Source organism: Camelus bactrianus, chromosome X (genome assembly GCF_048773025.1).
Source record: "Camelus bactrianus isolate YW-2024 breed Bactrian camel chromosome X, ASM4877302v1, whole genome shotgun sequence".
NCBI classification, from domain to species: Eukaryota; Metazoa; Chordata; class Mammalia; order Artiodactyla; family Camelidae; genus Camelus; species Camelus bactrianus.
Window position 1 is genome coordinate 83,608,832 of NC_133575.1, and position 16,331 is coordinate 83,625,162.

General features: G+C 36.0%; 2 protein-coding genes across 3 annotated transcripts in view; one reads left to right on the top strand and one right to left on the bottom strand.

The window, feature by feature from the left end:
- The window catches only part of COL4A5 (collagen type IV alpha 5 chain), a 196,253-nt gene extending 181,558 nt beyond the window's left edge, over positions 1-14,695 (bottom strand). Inside the window, exon 1 of the mRNA XM_010946101.3 lies at positions 14,286-14,695. Coding sequence (XP_010944403.2) covers positions 14,286-14,366 — 81 coding nt within the window. The 5' untranslated portion in view covers positions 14,367-14,695. The remainder of the gene's footprint in view (positions 1-14,285) is intronic.
- A 1,258-nt stretch (positions 14,696-15,953) lies between these two features.
- The window catches only part of COL4A6 (collagen type IV alpha 6 chain), a 264,443-nt gene continuing 264,065 nt past the window's right edge, over positions 15,954-16,331 (top strand). For both annotated transcript variants that reach the window (XM_010946102.3, XM_074359539.1), the window contains exon 1: positions 15,954-16,239. In XM_010946102.3, coding sequence (XP_010944404.2) covers positions 16,229-16,239 — 11 coding nt within the window. In that variant the 5' untranslated portion in view covers positions 15,954-16,228. The remainder of the gene's footprint in view (positions 16,240-16,331) is intronic.

Sequence of the window (16,331 nt, forward strand, 5' to 3'; positions counted from 1 at the left end):
ATACACCAAGATCAAGTGGGATTTATCCCTGAGATGCAAGGGTTTTTCAATATCCATAAATCAGTGTGATATACCACATTAACCAACTGAATAAAAACTTAATGATTATCTCAATAGATGCAGAAAAGTGTTTGATAAAATTCAACATTCATATATGATAAAAATTCTTGAGAAAGTGACCATAGAGGGAACATACCTCAACATAATAAAGGCCATATATGACAAACCCACAGCTAACATCATATTCAGTGGTGAAAAGCTGAAAGCATTTCCCCTAAAATCAGGAACAAGACAAGGATGCCCACTTTCACCACTTTTATTCAACATAGTTTTCTCTAAGTCCTACCCACAGCAATCAGAGAAGACAAAGAAATAAAAGGAATCCAAATTGGAAAAGAAGTAAAACTGTCAGTGTTTGCAGATGATATGATACTATACATAGAAAATCCTAAAGACACTACCAGAAAACTACTAGAGCTCATCAATTAATTTTGTAAAGTTGTAGGATACAAATTAATATACAGAAATCAGTTGTATTTCTATATACTAACAACAAATATCAGAAAAAAATTTAAGGAAATGATGCTGTTTACCACTGCATCAAAAGGAATAAAATACCTAGGAATAAACCTACCTAAGGAGGCAAAGGACCTGTCCTCCAAAACTATAAGACACTGATGAAAGAAACTGAAGACAACACAAACAGATGGAAAGATACACTGTGTTCTTGGGTTGGAAGAATCAGTATTGTTAAAACGGCCATACTATCCAAGGCAATATACAGATACATTAAAGGAATGCAATCCCTATCAGATTACCAGACATTTTTCACGGAACTGGAACAAAAAAATTTTTAATTTGTATGGAAACACAAAAGACCCCGAGTAGCCAAAACAATCTTGAGAAAGAAGAACAAAGCTGGGGGAATCATGCTCCCTGACTTCAGACTATATTACAAAGCTACAGTAATCAAAACAGTATGGTACTGGCACATAAACAGATACACAGATCAATGGACTAGAATAGAAAGCCCAGAAATAAATCCATGAACTTATGCTCAATTAATCTATGGCAAGAATATATAATGGAGAAAAGACAGTCTCTTCAATAAGTGGTGCTGGGAAAACTGGAAGCTACCTGTAAAAGAATGGATTAAAGACCTAAATGTAAGACCAGATATTATGAAACTCCTACAGGAAAACATAGAACACTCTTTGACATAAATCACAGCAATATTGTTTTTTGAACCAGATCCTAGAGTAATGGAAATGAAAGCAAAAATAAACAAATGGGACCTAATTAAACTTAAAAGCTTCTACAAGCTATGGAGACCATTAACAAAATAAAAAGACAACCTACAGAATGGAAGAAAATATTTGCAAATGATGCGACCAACATGGGACTAATTTCCAAAATATACAAACATCTCATACAGCTTAGTATCAAAAAAAAAAAAAAAAACAAAAAACTAGCAACCCAATCAAAAAATGGGCAGAAGACCTAAACAGACATCTCTCCAAGGAAGTCATTCAGATGGCCAACAGGCACATGAAAAGATGCTCAAAATCACTAATTATTAAAGAAATGCAAATCAAAATGACAATGAGGTATCACCTCACACAAGTCAGAATGGCCATCATTAAAAAGTCTACAAATAACAAATGCTGGAGAGGGTGTGCAGAAAAAGGAACCCTCCTGCACTGTTGATGGGAATGTAAATTGGTGCAGCAATTATGGAGGACAGTATGGAGATTCCTCAAAAAACTAAAAACAGACTTACCATATAATCCAGCAATCCCACTCCCGCACATATACCTAGAGAAAACTGTAATTCAAAAAGACATATGCACCCCAATGTTCATAGCAGCATTATTTACAATAGCCAAGACACAGAAGCAACCTAAATGTCCATTGACAGATGAATGGATAAAGAATGTGTATGTGTATCTATATATAATGTATATATAGATACACACACACACACACACAATCAAATACTACTCAGCCATAAAAAAGAATAAATTAATGCCATTTGCAGCAAAATGGGTAGACCTGGAGATCGTCATTCTAAGTGAAGTCAGAAAGAGAAGAATACCATATGATCACTTCTATGTGGAATCTAAAAAAAAAAAAAACACAAATCTATAAAACAGAAAAAGACTCAGACATAGAGAACAAACAAGGTTACCAGCAGGGAAAGAGGGTGGGAAGGGATAAACTGTGATTTTGAGATTTGCAGATACTAACTACTATATACAAAATGGATTAACAGCAAGTTTATACTGTATAGCATAGGGAACTACATTCAGTATCTTGCAGTAACCTATAATGAAAAAGATTATGAAAATGAATATATGTACGTATATGTATGTCTGAAACATTATGCTGTACACCAGAAACTGATACAACATTGTTAACTGACTATACTTCAATTTAAAAAGAATACAAAAAACCCCAAAGAACAGAAAAAGACGATAAACTGAACTGTGTCAAAATTTAACTTTTATTCTGTGAAAATATCAGTTAAAAAAATAAAAAGGCAAACCATCAAATAGAACATATCCACAAAACTTGTATATATCAGACAAAGATGTTGTATCCAAAATATATAAAGAGTTCTTGCCACTCAAATATAAGAAAACAAATTTAAAAAGAAATGGTCTATTGATAGACACAATATGGATAAATCCCCAATGTATTACATTAAGAGAAAAAATTAAGACTCAAAAGGTTACATATTGGATCATTCAATCTACATGACATTACAAAACAACGTAAAATTACAGGATCAGAAAATAGATGAGTGATAGCCAGGAACTGTGGATAAGTGAAAGGACTAATTACAAAGGGGCAGCATGAGGAAACATTATGAGGTGATGGAACTGTTCTGAATCTTGACTACGGTAGTGGTCACAAAATTGTATGCTTTTGTCAAAACTCACAGAATAGTATACCAAGGATAGTAAATTTTACTGAATATAAATAAAAAGGTCACTATAAGAAAACTACAAGTAGATCGCAATACTCAGACCATCAAAATGGCTAAAATTAAAAAGAGTAATAATAGAAAATGCAGGCGAGGATGGGGAACAAGTAGAACTTTCATACACTGGTGGAATGCACAATGGTATAGCCATTCTGAAAAACAATTTAGAAGTTTCTAATAAATTTTAAAACAGAATTTATGATACAACCCAGCAACTCAATTTCTTGAACATATGTCCACACAAAGACTTGTTCACAACGTTTGTAGCAGAGGAAGTCAGGGAAAACTTTGAAGACAATTTTCCCCACTCTGACTCAGTACATTTCCACACATAGCATTTCTCCTGTTCCTCGCCTAGGTCTCTAGGTTCCTAAAACTGCAGGAGCCTTCTGTTTGAGGTTCCTTCATCAGTAAAATGACCTGATCCCCACGTTTGTGCTGATCCACTGGCACTGCAGTCACTGCATGTAGAAAAATTACGTAAAAGGAAGGAAAGGGGAGTTGGCACGTTCCCTTGTTTGGTCTTTTGCCTATCGATCACAGTAACCAATTAAAAGTTTGTTACTTTCCTTTTGGCTTGTTTGTTTTAGTTGGCTATTAATATACCTACCAGCTCAGCTGTGCTCCTGACAATATAATCGTGTTAGCAGGTACAAATTATTTCTTGATGAAATTTAACATTTTTTTAATGTCAGCAAATAGGAATGGAAAAGGAGCTCCTCAATCTGTTACCATAGAAAACTTAAACTAACATAAGAGTGAAATATTGAATATATTCCCCAAAAGATAGAGTGCAAAAAAAGGATATTCTCTCTTACCACTTCTATTAAACTTATATTGGAGGTCTTAGCCAGTGCAATAAGGCAGAGAGCACAAAAAGGCATACGGATTGAAAAGGAAGAACTGTAACTTTATTTGCATATATGACCATCTACATAGAAAATACAAAGTAACTACTAGACCCTAATGAATAATCTTAGCAATACTGTTCTATACCGTGAGTATAGACTACATTTATTATTGGGTGCATCTGTCAAAACTCAGAACTGTGCATAAAATGGGTGAACTTTTCAATATATAAATCATACCCTAAAAATGAAAAAATAGTAATACCTTAGTATAAAAACATAAATATAAAAATGTATATCTATATCTTAGCAACAAGCAACTAAAAATAAAATTTTTTAAATTACATCATTTACTATAGAAACAATCATATGCATAGGAAGAAACTGAATAAATGCTGAGCATGACTTCTCTGAAGGTAATTAAAGAATATCTAAATTAATAGTGAAATGTACAGTTGTTCATAGATTGGAAAAATCAATAATTTTAAGATTTCACTCATTCCTAAACGAATCCATAGAATTGTTGCTAACCCTATCAAAATCTCAAAAAGTTTTTTTAGTAGAAATTGACAAGATGAATCTAAAATTTATATGGAATAGCTAAGACAATAGTCAAGAAAGTCTTAGAGAAGAATAAATTTGACTTATACTACAAAATTTAGAGTTATTATAGTAACAAAAAAGTAAGAAAAGTCTGATATTGGCATAAGGATAGACAAGCAGATCAACAGAACAGAGTTCTGACCTAGACCAAAGCTAATCAATGAAAAAAGGAATTATTTATTCATTTAAAAGTGACAATTTGGAAAACTGAGTATTTTAATACCCTTTTAAGATAACTGTGAACACTCTTTGATACTACGCGAAAGTTTTATAAGTGGTATACTCTTTAAGGTAAGTTGCAATATAGAATCTGATACCTCATCTATTTAATTTTTGTACTCAATTACATTAAAACATATTGATCTATTTTGTCTTTGAATGGGTCTTTTAGTCATGCATGATTTTGTAACATCATGCATCAGTCATTTGGAAGCTATTACTTCACTGAGATTTGCAGAACTTCCAAATGTTAACACATTTTACTATACATACAATAAAATCACACACATTAATATAAATTACCAACCTCATTAGAAAAGGGTTAAGTTTTGGGAAGTTGTCAAGCCCAAGGTGGCAGAGTCAAGTTTCCTAAAATTCTAATACTTACCTGAAAAGCTCAAATTTTTTCACTGGCAACAATTACTGCCAGTAGTTTTCCTTGAAATGATAGATTCACTTTGCTCATTTTTGAGAAAATTCTTGCCAAATACTCAAGTCTGAATAATCATATTTTGTCCCAGTTGTTCTTTCAAGTAAAATGTGTTCCATGCAAAAACCAGCTAGTTCAGCCCACAATTCAAATAATGGCACAAGTGCTTTTGCTAGAAACAATGATATTACTTCAGCACACAGAAATGTCTTCTGTATACTTCCCACTTTGTCATACAAAATATTAAAAATATGTGTACTCAAGGGTCAAGATTTAATAAAAATTAATGCTACATTGAGGATATTCTTAAGTAAAATTGAGTTTTTATCCCCTGAGAGTTTGAAGACTACAACTACTAGGACAATTTGGTACACTACACTGTTATATCCACCATCAGTGCAAATGTCAACACGGTGAAAAATGCAAAGTAGTCTTCAAATTACTGTTAAAATAGTCCTCATGTTCCTCCTGATAGGATCCCAGGAATCTCAGGAGTCCACAGATCACAATTTGAAAATCACTGACCTAAAGAATCCCTAATGTTCCTCCCACGCTAAAATGTCTATAATTATGTTAAGTAGTCAACATCTTTCATCTGTACAACTCCACCAAACATTAGTTTTTCTCTTACGTAATACATCTTGTATTTAACAAATACATCAATTTCTTACAAATCTTTTATTCAACTGATCCTGAGGACAAACTCATGAAGTCACGCAGCAGGAATGATTCCTCCCTAAAAGAACCCTAATTTCATTTGAATTTTCCCACCCTCTAACTTTTCCAGATAGCAATGTGCTTTGGTGTGTGGCGGTGGGGTAGGCATTGCTCTATCTTTATGGTACTATTCCACTTGCCAATGTACTGCTGTAAGCATATGCATGCAACGTAATTCTAACAGAACAGATGTAAGAGCTGTTTTCAGAGTGAAGGTGTGGGACTCCTGAGAAAGTTTTCATTGCTATATAAAAAGTTCCTACCTTCTTCTATTGGGCATCGTGGTATCTGCATATAGTGCCTGGAACTGCAGTAGCAATCTTGCAAGTATGACAGGCACCAATCTGAGACAGTAAACTGATAGGCAGAGAAGGCAGAGCAGAAAATGGAAACAACCTGGGTCATTATTTGGCTGAATTAATTAATCTTGGAATTACTCTACCTTCACACTTCTTGTTACGTGAGCTAAAAATTTTCTTTGTTGTTAAGGCAGTTGAATTAGTGTTTTCTACAACTTGCAACAGAAAACCTATCTGATATAAACAGTCACAATTATGCTTTTCACATACAGAAATGTTTTACTACATCAATTAGATTATGAGATTATGGACAGAGAAGGACCTCTCCTCCTATAGCAAAGTCCTGGAGAGCTCAAAATACAGAATATATGAAGCAATTTTTCACTAGTGTCCCACTCTTAATAGCATTCCCCCTCACAAAGTTCCATTGTCTTCTTCAGTATTCCATTAATGTCATATATACTATAAGAAATTTTGGAAGCAAATCACCCAGTTCTCTGAACATATAAGAAAGTTGTTCTTTGACTGAATTATATGATACAAATGCCACCAGAATTTCTTCTAGTTCTATTTTAGTACTATCATAAAACCAATTCCATTAACCTGACTAGCACGTGCTCAAAAATGGTGCTTAAATCTCTCTATAAGTTAAAAAGTAAAGCTAATGATTACATCAGATTTATTAAAATGTTTGAAGTTAATTTAGCAAAAGCCTGTTTCTTTCATAACATTTGTCTTTGGTTGTCTTTAGTTAGCAAACAGCATGAGATTTAACGTTCCCATTTCTCAAGGTACCTGGTACCATTGCAGACTACACTTTTGGTAAAAGGCCAGCAGAAGCTTCTAATGGAACAAAGGGCAGTTGCACTTGGACAGATTATGAAGGTAAATAAACTCAAGCATTGATGCATAAAATGAGAATCTGGTTTGTTAAAATGAAAGAAGCTTATGTATCAGAGATCACACTAAAGATGCCTCTCCAAAATGCCTCAAGAATTACTGCTATTAAAAACAAATCTTTGTAATGAAGATTTAGTTAAGTGGCTGGGTGGTTCATTTATAATGTTAATTAGAGAGAATTTATTTTCAAAAACCACTTCTGTTCCACGGTTGCTATTGTCAGAAGGGAATGAGATGATGGAATGATTACATTTTAAAAAGAAAATCATTAGAGGATAGGACCAAATCTGCCAACCAACTGGCAATCAATTGAGCATCAATTCTATAGTCACTGTACTAAATAGAAAAAAATTATTAAGACTGTCTCATAGGCACTCTTTTACACTACTGATAGGAATATAATTGGTAAAACCATTCTGGAAAGTAATTTGGCAAGAGCAGATCCCTATCATTTAGAAGCTTAGAGTTCAGCTATTCAAACGCCACCTGGAAAAGCCATACGTATAGCAGTTTGTGATTTTGTGGAGGAATACATTTGAATTGCACAAGCCACAAAGCTACCATAAAGGTAGTAAAGTCACTTACCTAGTGAGGAAACACAAAGAAAAAGTAAAGTGTGGGTGGTGCAAAGTGGATGGGGGACCTCTCATTCCATATGTACCTACAAGTTTGTTTCTAAAAAGAGATGGTGGCAGGAATAATATCACCCCCAAGGTGGGAAAACAGGTTAGTAATTAATGGGGGGAAGGTTCTCAAGTATCACTAAGGGAGAGATGAAAGCAAGGGACAACACCAGGCAAAGACAAAGGCATTTAAGGGTAAGTCTCATAGGCAGCTATGGGTAGGGGAGAAAGGGTAAAAGGGTCTCCCATTTCAGATGCATCCCAAAACTCCCCTGGGGGAGGAGGAATGTCAGGGGTTTGGAGTATGTTATACCTTTGCTATAGCTAAGAAAAAGTCAGTGGGGGAGGTATTTATGGAGTACAGGCTCCATCTTCTGTAAGGGGGAGAAATGTAGGGAGGGTGCACAATACACAAAATTAAAATTTAGGCCCTTGAGGATGAATGACCTAGGCAATACTAGTAAAGGGTTATTAAATAATTGGCTGGTGGCCTATCTTTAGAATCAATTCTACTGAGCAGTCATGGAAAGGGTAGTGGAAATTATTCAAATTTTCAACATGACCATTTTTCTGTACTATCATGAATGAAATACAGACTGAGGAAAATCTCATAAACAGGTTCTAGAGCAAAACTGCTTTGGTTCAAATCTTGGCCCAATAACTTATTAACTGTGTGACTTTTGGTAATTATTTAAGCACCCTGTGGGCCTCAGATTCCTTGTACATAAAATGGGAATAGTATTACCTACCTAACAGGGTACAACATAGTAATCACTAAAGAAAAAGTTAGCTATCATATTTACTCATATAGCCTTTCTAAATGTCAGGGTCCACTGCATGTACCAAAAAGGTTAAAAATACTGATGACCTTTAACCCATGAAGGAGGCAGTACTAATAAAAATAACACAATATGGAATAAGAACTGTTCATGGCAGCATTATTCACAATGGCTAAAAAACTTGAAATTTAAAAGTATATTCCATAAAAGTGAACAGGTAAATTAATTGTGGCTTGTATAAATATAAATTGTATGCAATCATTTAAAAATAGTATTTTAAAACTAAGAATTTTAATAGCATGGGAAAATGCTTGGTAAGTTAAAAATATTAACATATAAAATTGTATATAGAATGATCTCAACTTTTAAAAAATTTTAACCAATATACTTTTTAAAGAAAACATTAGATACGTAAGAAGGAAAATCAAGACAATAATACAAGTTATTTCTGTGCTGTACGTAGAATTGTGGAAAGATTTTTCTTTTCTTCTTTATAATTGTCTCTATTTTTCTAGTTTCCAACACTGAACATGTATTACTTTTGTTATCAGACAAAATCAACATGGAAATTGGATGAATGAATAAATATACAGTTCTTGTCTTCAAAAAGTCTAAAATCTAATAACAAAGATAAAATCCCATGAAACAAAATGCTTGTAAGACCAAGTACATTTAGAGGCTAAATATGACAAATGTTCAAAGAAAGGTAAAATCAGCAACTGATAAAGTAGTAAGGGAAAGTTTCACAGAAGAACTATTTATCTATTCTCATTAGCATGTAACCTCCATGAAGGTAGGGACCTTGTCTTTCCGATTCAGTTTCATCCACAATGTCTAGCACAAAATGATTCTGTGCACAGTACATACCCATCAAGGTGGAAACAGAACAACATACATGTAATTCTTAAGTACTTATGAGTTGCTGAATAAGTATCTCCTGAATGAATGTAAACATTATGCTAAAACTGAGGAAAGATTTGGATCCTTAGGATTCTAATCAAGATGAAGAGCCAAAACATGTATGTAGTGCTCAAGGGATTATAGGAAAGTTCACCTAGGGTAGCATGGAGGGAGTATATTGTAAAATGTAACGAAAAATAAAGTTGAATGAAGGGAAAGATCATGACAGATCTTGAAAATCAGGCAGAGAATCTGAGTCAATGCAATAAGAAATGGCAAGTCAATAAATAGTTTGCAATGACAATAATGAAATCTAAAATTTACTAAGCATTTAATATGTGCCAAGTACTATTCTAAATGCTTTACGTAACTTCTCTCATTTTATCCTCAAAACAATCTGTGACATAGGTACCACTGGCCCCCTTTTGGTATTGAGGAAATTGAAGTTCAGTGGTTACTTCTTGGCTGCAGGTCACATATCTTCCAGTCAAATTCCAGGTCTGACTCCAGAGGCAATCTCTAAAAGACTCTGTATTAGACCTCTACAAAGCCCACAAAACATGCCTTAGGAGAGATACTAGAAAGCAATGCGATCCCACAACATCAAAGATGCATGTTTATTCTGTGATCTCAGATTTGAATCAGAGATATAAATGCAAATTAATGTTTTTTACTATATATATATATATATATATACACATACAAAGAGAAACTGGAAGAAACAGATACAGAAGTGGGTATGTGTCTGTGTATATATACATATATCCCCTAGTTTTGTCTGCTGAGAAGGCCTAGAAGCAATGACACCCCAGCAGTAGCGAGCCGGCCGAGCACCCAGATCTTGATCTCTAAAACCATTATCCAATAAGAAGAATCAGAGCTCCTTAGAAAAACAGCTATCTCAGGGTTGGGGCAGAGAAAGGAGAAAATGAATCTGGAATATCTTGTAATGCCAGAATGTAAAAGAATGCTCAAAAAATTCTGGGAACACATTGAAAAGACACAGGAGCCAACTGGAACAGGCTTCTATTGGCCAAATCTGAGGTAATTTCAGGAAACAGTAAAAGTAGCATAATTTATTGTAACTCATAGAATAAAACAAACATCCATAAATCCATACTGGTATAAATAAATTACTAAGAAAATAAATAAATACAAATAAATAACAATAAACAGCAGAGAAGGTAAAGTTCTTTATTTCATTAGAATGCAATTAATAAATGCAGAAAATGTTGAAAATCGAAGATCACCATTTAGCAAATATCACAGCAGTAATTATTAAGGCCAGAATCCTCAATAGATACTAAATTTAGAGGGCAAAATTATGATGAGAAACAAGATATGTACGTCTCACAATATTGCCCCACATAGTCCTACAATCTACTCGCTTTGTAATTACAAAGGGAAAAACTGATTTTATAGTGGATAAACCTGGCAGACACAACCTTAACCAAGTTACCAAGGTTAATTCAAGGTAAAGAGTCTCATGTGGTGCATATACATACATCAAAAGCCAAGTAAAAACACATGGGAAAAAAAGGTACACTCTTACACAGTCACAAGACAGATATATATATATACAGATATACGTACAAGACTAAAGTTTTAAAGATAGTTGAGTGAATAGAATTGGACATGATGAGTGGGTAAACTGGTAAAAACAAAAAAAACTAAGTAAGCGAAGTGTTCTACCATATACACATACCCTGTTTTACCACAATAGACATGCTCCTGAAAAGTTCAGCACATTTAAAATTATTATGGAAACTGACTAAAATAAGGCAAATCTTTCTTCAAAATAATCATCTACCACAAATTACACTTGTTTTATAAATCTAACTTTTTATATATGTGATTGTATAAAACCGTACAATCTGCAGCAAGCAATTGCTTCCAGATTGCTTTTAAACTCTCTCTATAAATAGACAGACATATAGAGATCAAACTCTGATCTTTTTATTCTAAGCCCAAAGCTGTTTCTATTATACCATGCTGCCTCTCCTAACATCAGCAGGAAGAGATGTAATCCCCATTATATTTTCCATTTCACCTCCTGTGTCTACCCACGACTCAAAAAAAAAAAAATAGTGGAGATCCAAACACTCTGAACAGCAAATGTATCTCCATAAACCACATACAAAGGAGGCAGTATAAGACAGTTGTTAAGGGTAAAGAATTTGGAGTCAAATTGTCTGGATTCAAATTTCCAGCTCCACAACTTGCTAACTATGTGATTTTTGGCAAGTTAGTTAACCTCTATGATCTGTAGCTCCTTGCTCTGTAAAGTGGGAATAACAATGGTTTATACTTCGTAGATCTGTTGTGAAGATTAAATATGCTAATGTATATTTCCATATTTGCAGTGCCTGGCACATAGTAAACAGTCAAAAATGTTAAGTTATGAGAACAATGCTGAAAAATTCTTCCTATAAAGCAGTATACTTGGGCGGAAAAACTGTTCTATAGCCACAAACCACGCTACTACCCTTAACGAGTTGCTGCCACAAGTCACAGGGCAGACAGTATACACTTAACATAAGAAACCTGTTCACCCTACTGCACACACACAAAACTTACTAATATTTGTATAGTAGGGGCAGTATAATTTTACACATCATATCCATAAATCTAAGTGTACATACTACTGACATTGACTCAGTATAGGTATAATTACCTTTACATAAAAATACATTATTCCCATCAGTGGAATTGATCTTCCCTACTAAAACTGCCTTCCTCCCTTACTGCTAACCTTTCCGAATAAGAGTTACTTTATTTTACCTAATAAATGCTCTACCTAAACAAATCTTCCACATATTTGTGATATCCCAATATGGCATGACTTCAGAGATAAATGAATCACTTAACTATGAAAAATTAAAGCAATTTATGTAACAATGTTCTTCCTGGTTAAAAGTACTAGACTACTTCAGTCAACAAGCAGCCTCACTACCATCCAGTTTACTCTGGAGAAGGTCACCAGTATCTCCAGCACTAGTATGGAGAGCAGATACCATTCATATCTTTGAGATGATTAAAACATTCATCTAACTAGGATATTAATGTATGAAGCAGAAAAAACAAACTCCGGTTTTATTAGAGGCACAATATACTAATGACAGGGAAATGGGATATAAAATGTTCTATAAAATTATATAGGAGAAAACAGAAAAAAACTATATGATGTCTTCTGTAATTTCTTCATGGACACTCAATCGTTAGAATCCAAGAAAACAAACTTGCTCCCAAGTTTTGTCAATCATAAAAAGAAGATTAATTTTAACATAAAATGATTTAATATAAATTGATGTATAGTATCGCTATACATACCCATATGATCAGTGTCTAGTGCATATTTATTAACAGCAACGTCAAAAGAAAAAAATGAGAAATATTTAATCAAACATCCACAAAATCTTTGCCCCGGGTCAAACAAATGCCATAAGTGGTAAGTACCAAGAAGATGTTTTTAAAATTAACTATTTTCAACAACACAATTGTAGTTTTATCCAAGAGTCTGTAGCCCTACTGAGTGGCTGCACCTTAGCCCTTAAGATGATCTGCATCTAAAAAGCAGTCTTATATCATCTATTTTGACGGAAGAAAAATTATGGCAAGTGTAATTAAAATATTTGATATGCATGGTTTTCCAGCAGAGTTGCCATCACAATCATGTTGTGCTTAGAGTAATATGAAAGTTAGTTTTCATACCTTGAGTACACACTTTCCGGAGGATAGAAGGAGGGCAATGTAATCTGAGGCATGCTGAGTGTATAAAACAGCTAGACAGCTAGCTTAAAAGTGGACCCAGATAAGCTATAACACAGCAGTTGCATATAAAGAATTGATAGTCACTCAACCATGTGAAGGCCTAAGCCATGATCTCATATTAAACTGTTTTAAAACCACCCATTATGTTCACACAAGTATAATTTTTAAATAATCTGTCACACATGTAATTCTTTAGAGGTTAAGTGAAATTAAGGAGATGAGTTTCAGGCTGGAGAACATTTTCTCTGACAAAGCCATTCATTCCTTTAAATCTGCCTCTCATGCCCAGAAGGACAGTGGGAGGGACTACCCAGATACCCTTCTAGGGAATATACTGGGATTTTATTCTACATTCCTAAAACTGAGTGGTACTTTTTGCTCTATCATTTCACATGTACTTCCTTCCTAACTCTCCTTTAAACCAGAACAATCATCTCCTTTGGGGAAAAAAAAAGATAATTCTTTTCCTTTAAATACGTGATGGGCAAATTCTCAATTTGTTTCAGGTCCCTTAGGGAGTCAAAAAAAGTAAACAACAAAAACACAGCACTTTAAAAAAAAAAAAAAAAACGACGCAGAAGACCTGAAGCCTGAATCCATCCGTCTTTCCCTCATTCTTCTTGGTATATTACCTGAGCATTTGCAACAAGGATGTCAAGAGGGAAACAGTCTCTACAGAGCTTTTTACTAATCAGAGGTGAGAGGAAGTTCATGTTACTTAAGGAAAGGGCAAAAGGGAAGAACTTTACGGGTGCGCTTAACACTTTGGTGGAAGCTGGATTTCAGAAAAGCCAAAACATTAAACTATAGACAAAGTTTAAAGAGTGCGTGGATTGGGTACAACTAGTGAAAAGGTTCGCAGGCAGGTAGGGAAACAGCCGGGGGCGGAGGGTAGGGAGGAAAAGTTTTAAATCTCCACCAGAGTCTAGTGATCTATTAACATGCATCCTCCACCCCAGGCTCTGCTCTTGCCCCCAGAGCAGCTAGCTGCAGGAAAGCAAGCAGCCCTATTTTTAAACGCTTAAACCTCTCCCTTGGACTTCAGAAGGCTTGAAATACTAGCGTTGTAAATAATGTTTCTCCCTAAACAAGTGAAAGCAAACTTGAATTCCCTAGCCAAGGCCCAGGAGAAAGGAAGGTAAAGGGACAAAAAAGTGATTTTAGCGTGAGAGCGAGGTGATGGGGTGGGGGGGTAGGAGGAAGGACTTACCGCAGCCTCTGCGGGCTGCCCCCAAGGACTCAGGGCCAGTAAGAACCAGCCGGCAGCCAGGCTGACTCCACGCAGTTTCATTCTTCTCCGGCTCCCGCAGCTCCTTCAGCACCCGCACGAAATCCCCGGCTTGCTCTGACCAATTGACATAATCTTGAGGGTTTATAGGGAGAGAGCTAGAGCCGGAGAGGGACAGCGAGGGTGTCCCAATTGTGCCGGTCGTCTTGGGTGAGGAGAAAGAAGCTTTTTAAGAGTGAAGAAAAAAAAAAAAGAAACGAAAAAAAAGCAGCAGCAGCAGCAGCAGTTATTCTTCCCTCCCCCCTCCCCTCCCCAAAGCCGGTCTCTCGGGAGCACTTTTCCCTTCTGTCCAGACTTGCAAACTTTTTCCTCGCGCAAGTCCCACAGATCTACTTTCCTGCCTCTCTTCCCCCGCACCGCCCCCTCCCCACCAGCACTGGGGAATTCGAGGATCACTCCGCCACTGCTTTAGACTGCACCAGCAACCTGCGAGGGAGTGACGCTCAGTTATTTGGAGGAGGGAAACTTCCAGACCAGTTGACTGTGCACCCTGAGTCCAACCGGGAAGCTTTTCTATTCGTTCACTTGCACCTTCCGTTGATACTTCTCTTTCCTGCCCAGTCCCACTCTCATTGGTGTGAGCACCAAAACCAATTACAAATAGACCTGAGATGGGACTATTTTTTTAGCGGATGGATCTCAGAGGAACGGCTCTTTTTTATTGTTAATGATTAGAAACAAATTTTTATCGCTGCTCCCAGGGCTGGTGGGGTTATTTGCCTTCCACCTGTTCGCAAGACAGAGTTTCTACATACAACGGAGAATGTGCAAATATTAGAAATATATAAATATATATATATAAAATTAGATATATGCTTAGAACTGGAGAATTAAGAAAATGAACATATGTGTATGTGTGTGAAGACTTATGTATGTTATATACCTATATGATTTGGGAGCGTTCAGTACATATTAGTAATTATTATGTGGTTGAATGTTATTGTAGTACAGTCATATCTTTTTATTTAGTTATGTTGAATGCCATAATTAATACACCTAATTGGAAATATTTACAACGAGTTAATAGCAGTTGAATTGACGTCTCCCAAATAAAATAGACCATTACTTTCATAATTCTGAGGTATAGTTTTTTTTTAAGCACCAAAAGGCCCAGAAAATACTTCATGTGACTCCTTGGAGGCTCTTTCAGGGATTTCCTAAAGAATTTTCCAGAACAGTTGTTACTTCAAACATTAGAATTTACCACTTTAGAATCTTTCAAGGCTTTGGACTTATTTCATAGGGGTCCACTTATCCTTAAATTCTACTCAGTTTAGAGTAGATTTGCAGCTCCAGAAATCACCACCACCCCAGGAGCTTAGTATACAGTCAGAATGAGTGTTGTGTACATTTGGGCAAGTGTACAAGAGCACTGTGGGGCCCATTTATCTATGTCTATGCCTTAATCTGTGTATGTGTAACAGTTAACAGTGGTTTAAGGAAGTGTATGATGCATAGTTGCTTACATCTCAGTGTATTGGTCTATGCATGAAGCTGTGGAGATGCGTGGGAACGTTCTGTGTAGAGGTGCCTGCAAGTGGGAAAGACGGCCGGCTGCCCAAGGTAGGGGGGATGATTGACAGCAGACAGCCCCGCCCCCTTCCCCTCCATTCCTTCCTCTCCTGGTGCATGGAACTATCTTTTGAGTGCGGCAAGTTGTAGCGAGCACCGCTGACCGTGTTTCCCTTTGAGGCACCTCTTATCTAGAAGCTGAGTTTAGTTTCTTCCGAAGTGAGCTACTTCGCCCCCTTACCCCATCCTCCTGAATAAGGAAACAGCCTCCAAGCATCAGCGGAGCCCGATGAACCGCGGCCGCGGAGCCGCTTAGCAGTCTCCCGGGACCCAGCTCCGGAGGAGCCGCAAGCATGCACCCTGGGTGAGCTGTTGCTGCCCCGAGTTCCCCTCCTCTTTCTTACTTTGGGCTACTTTGCCGGACTGGGACTATACTTATACTTCTGTCATTGCAGA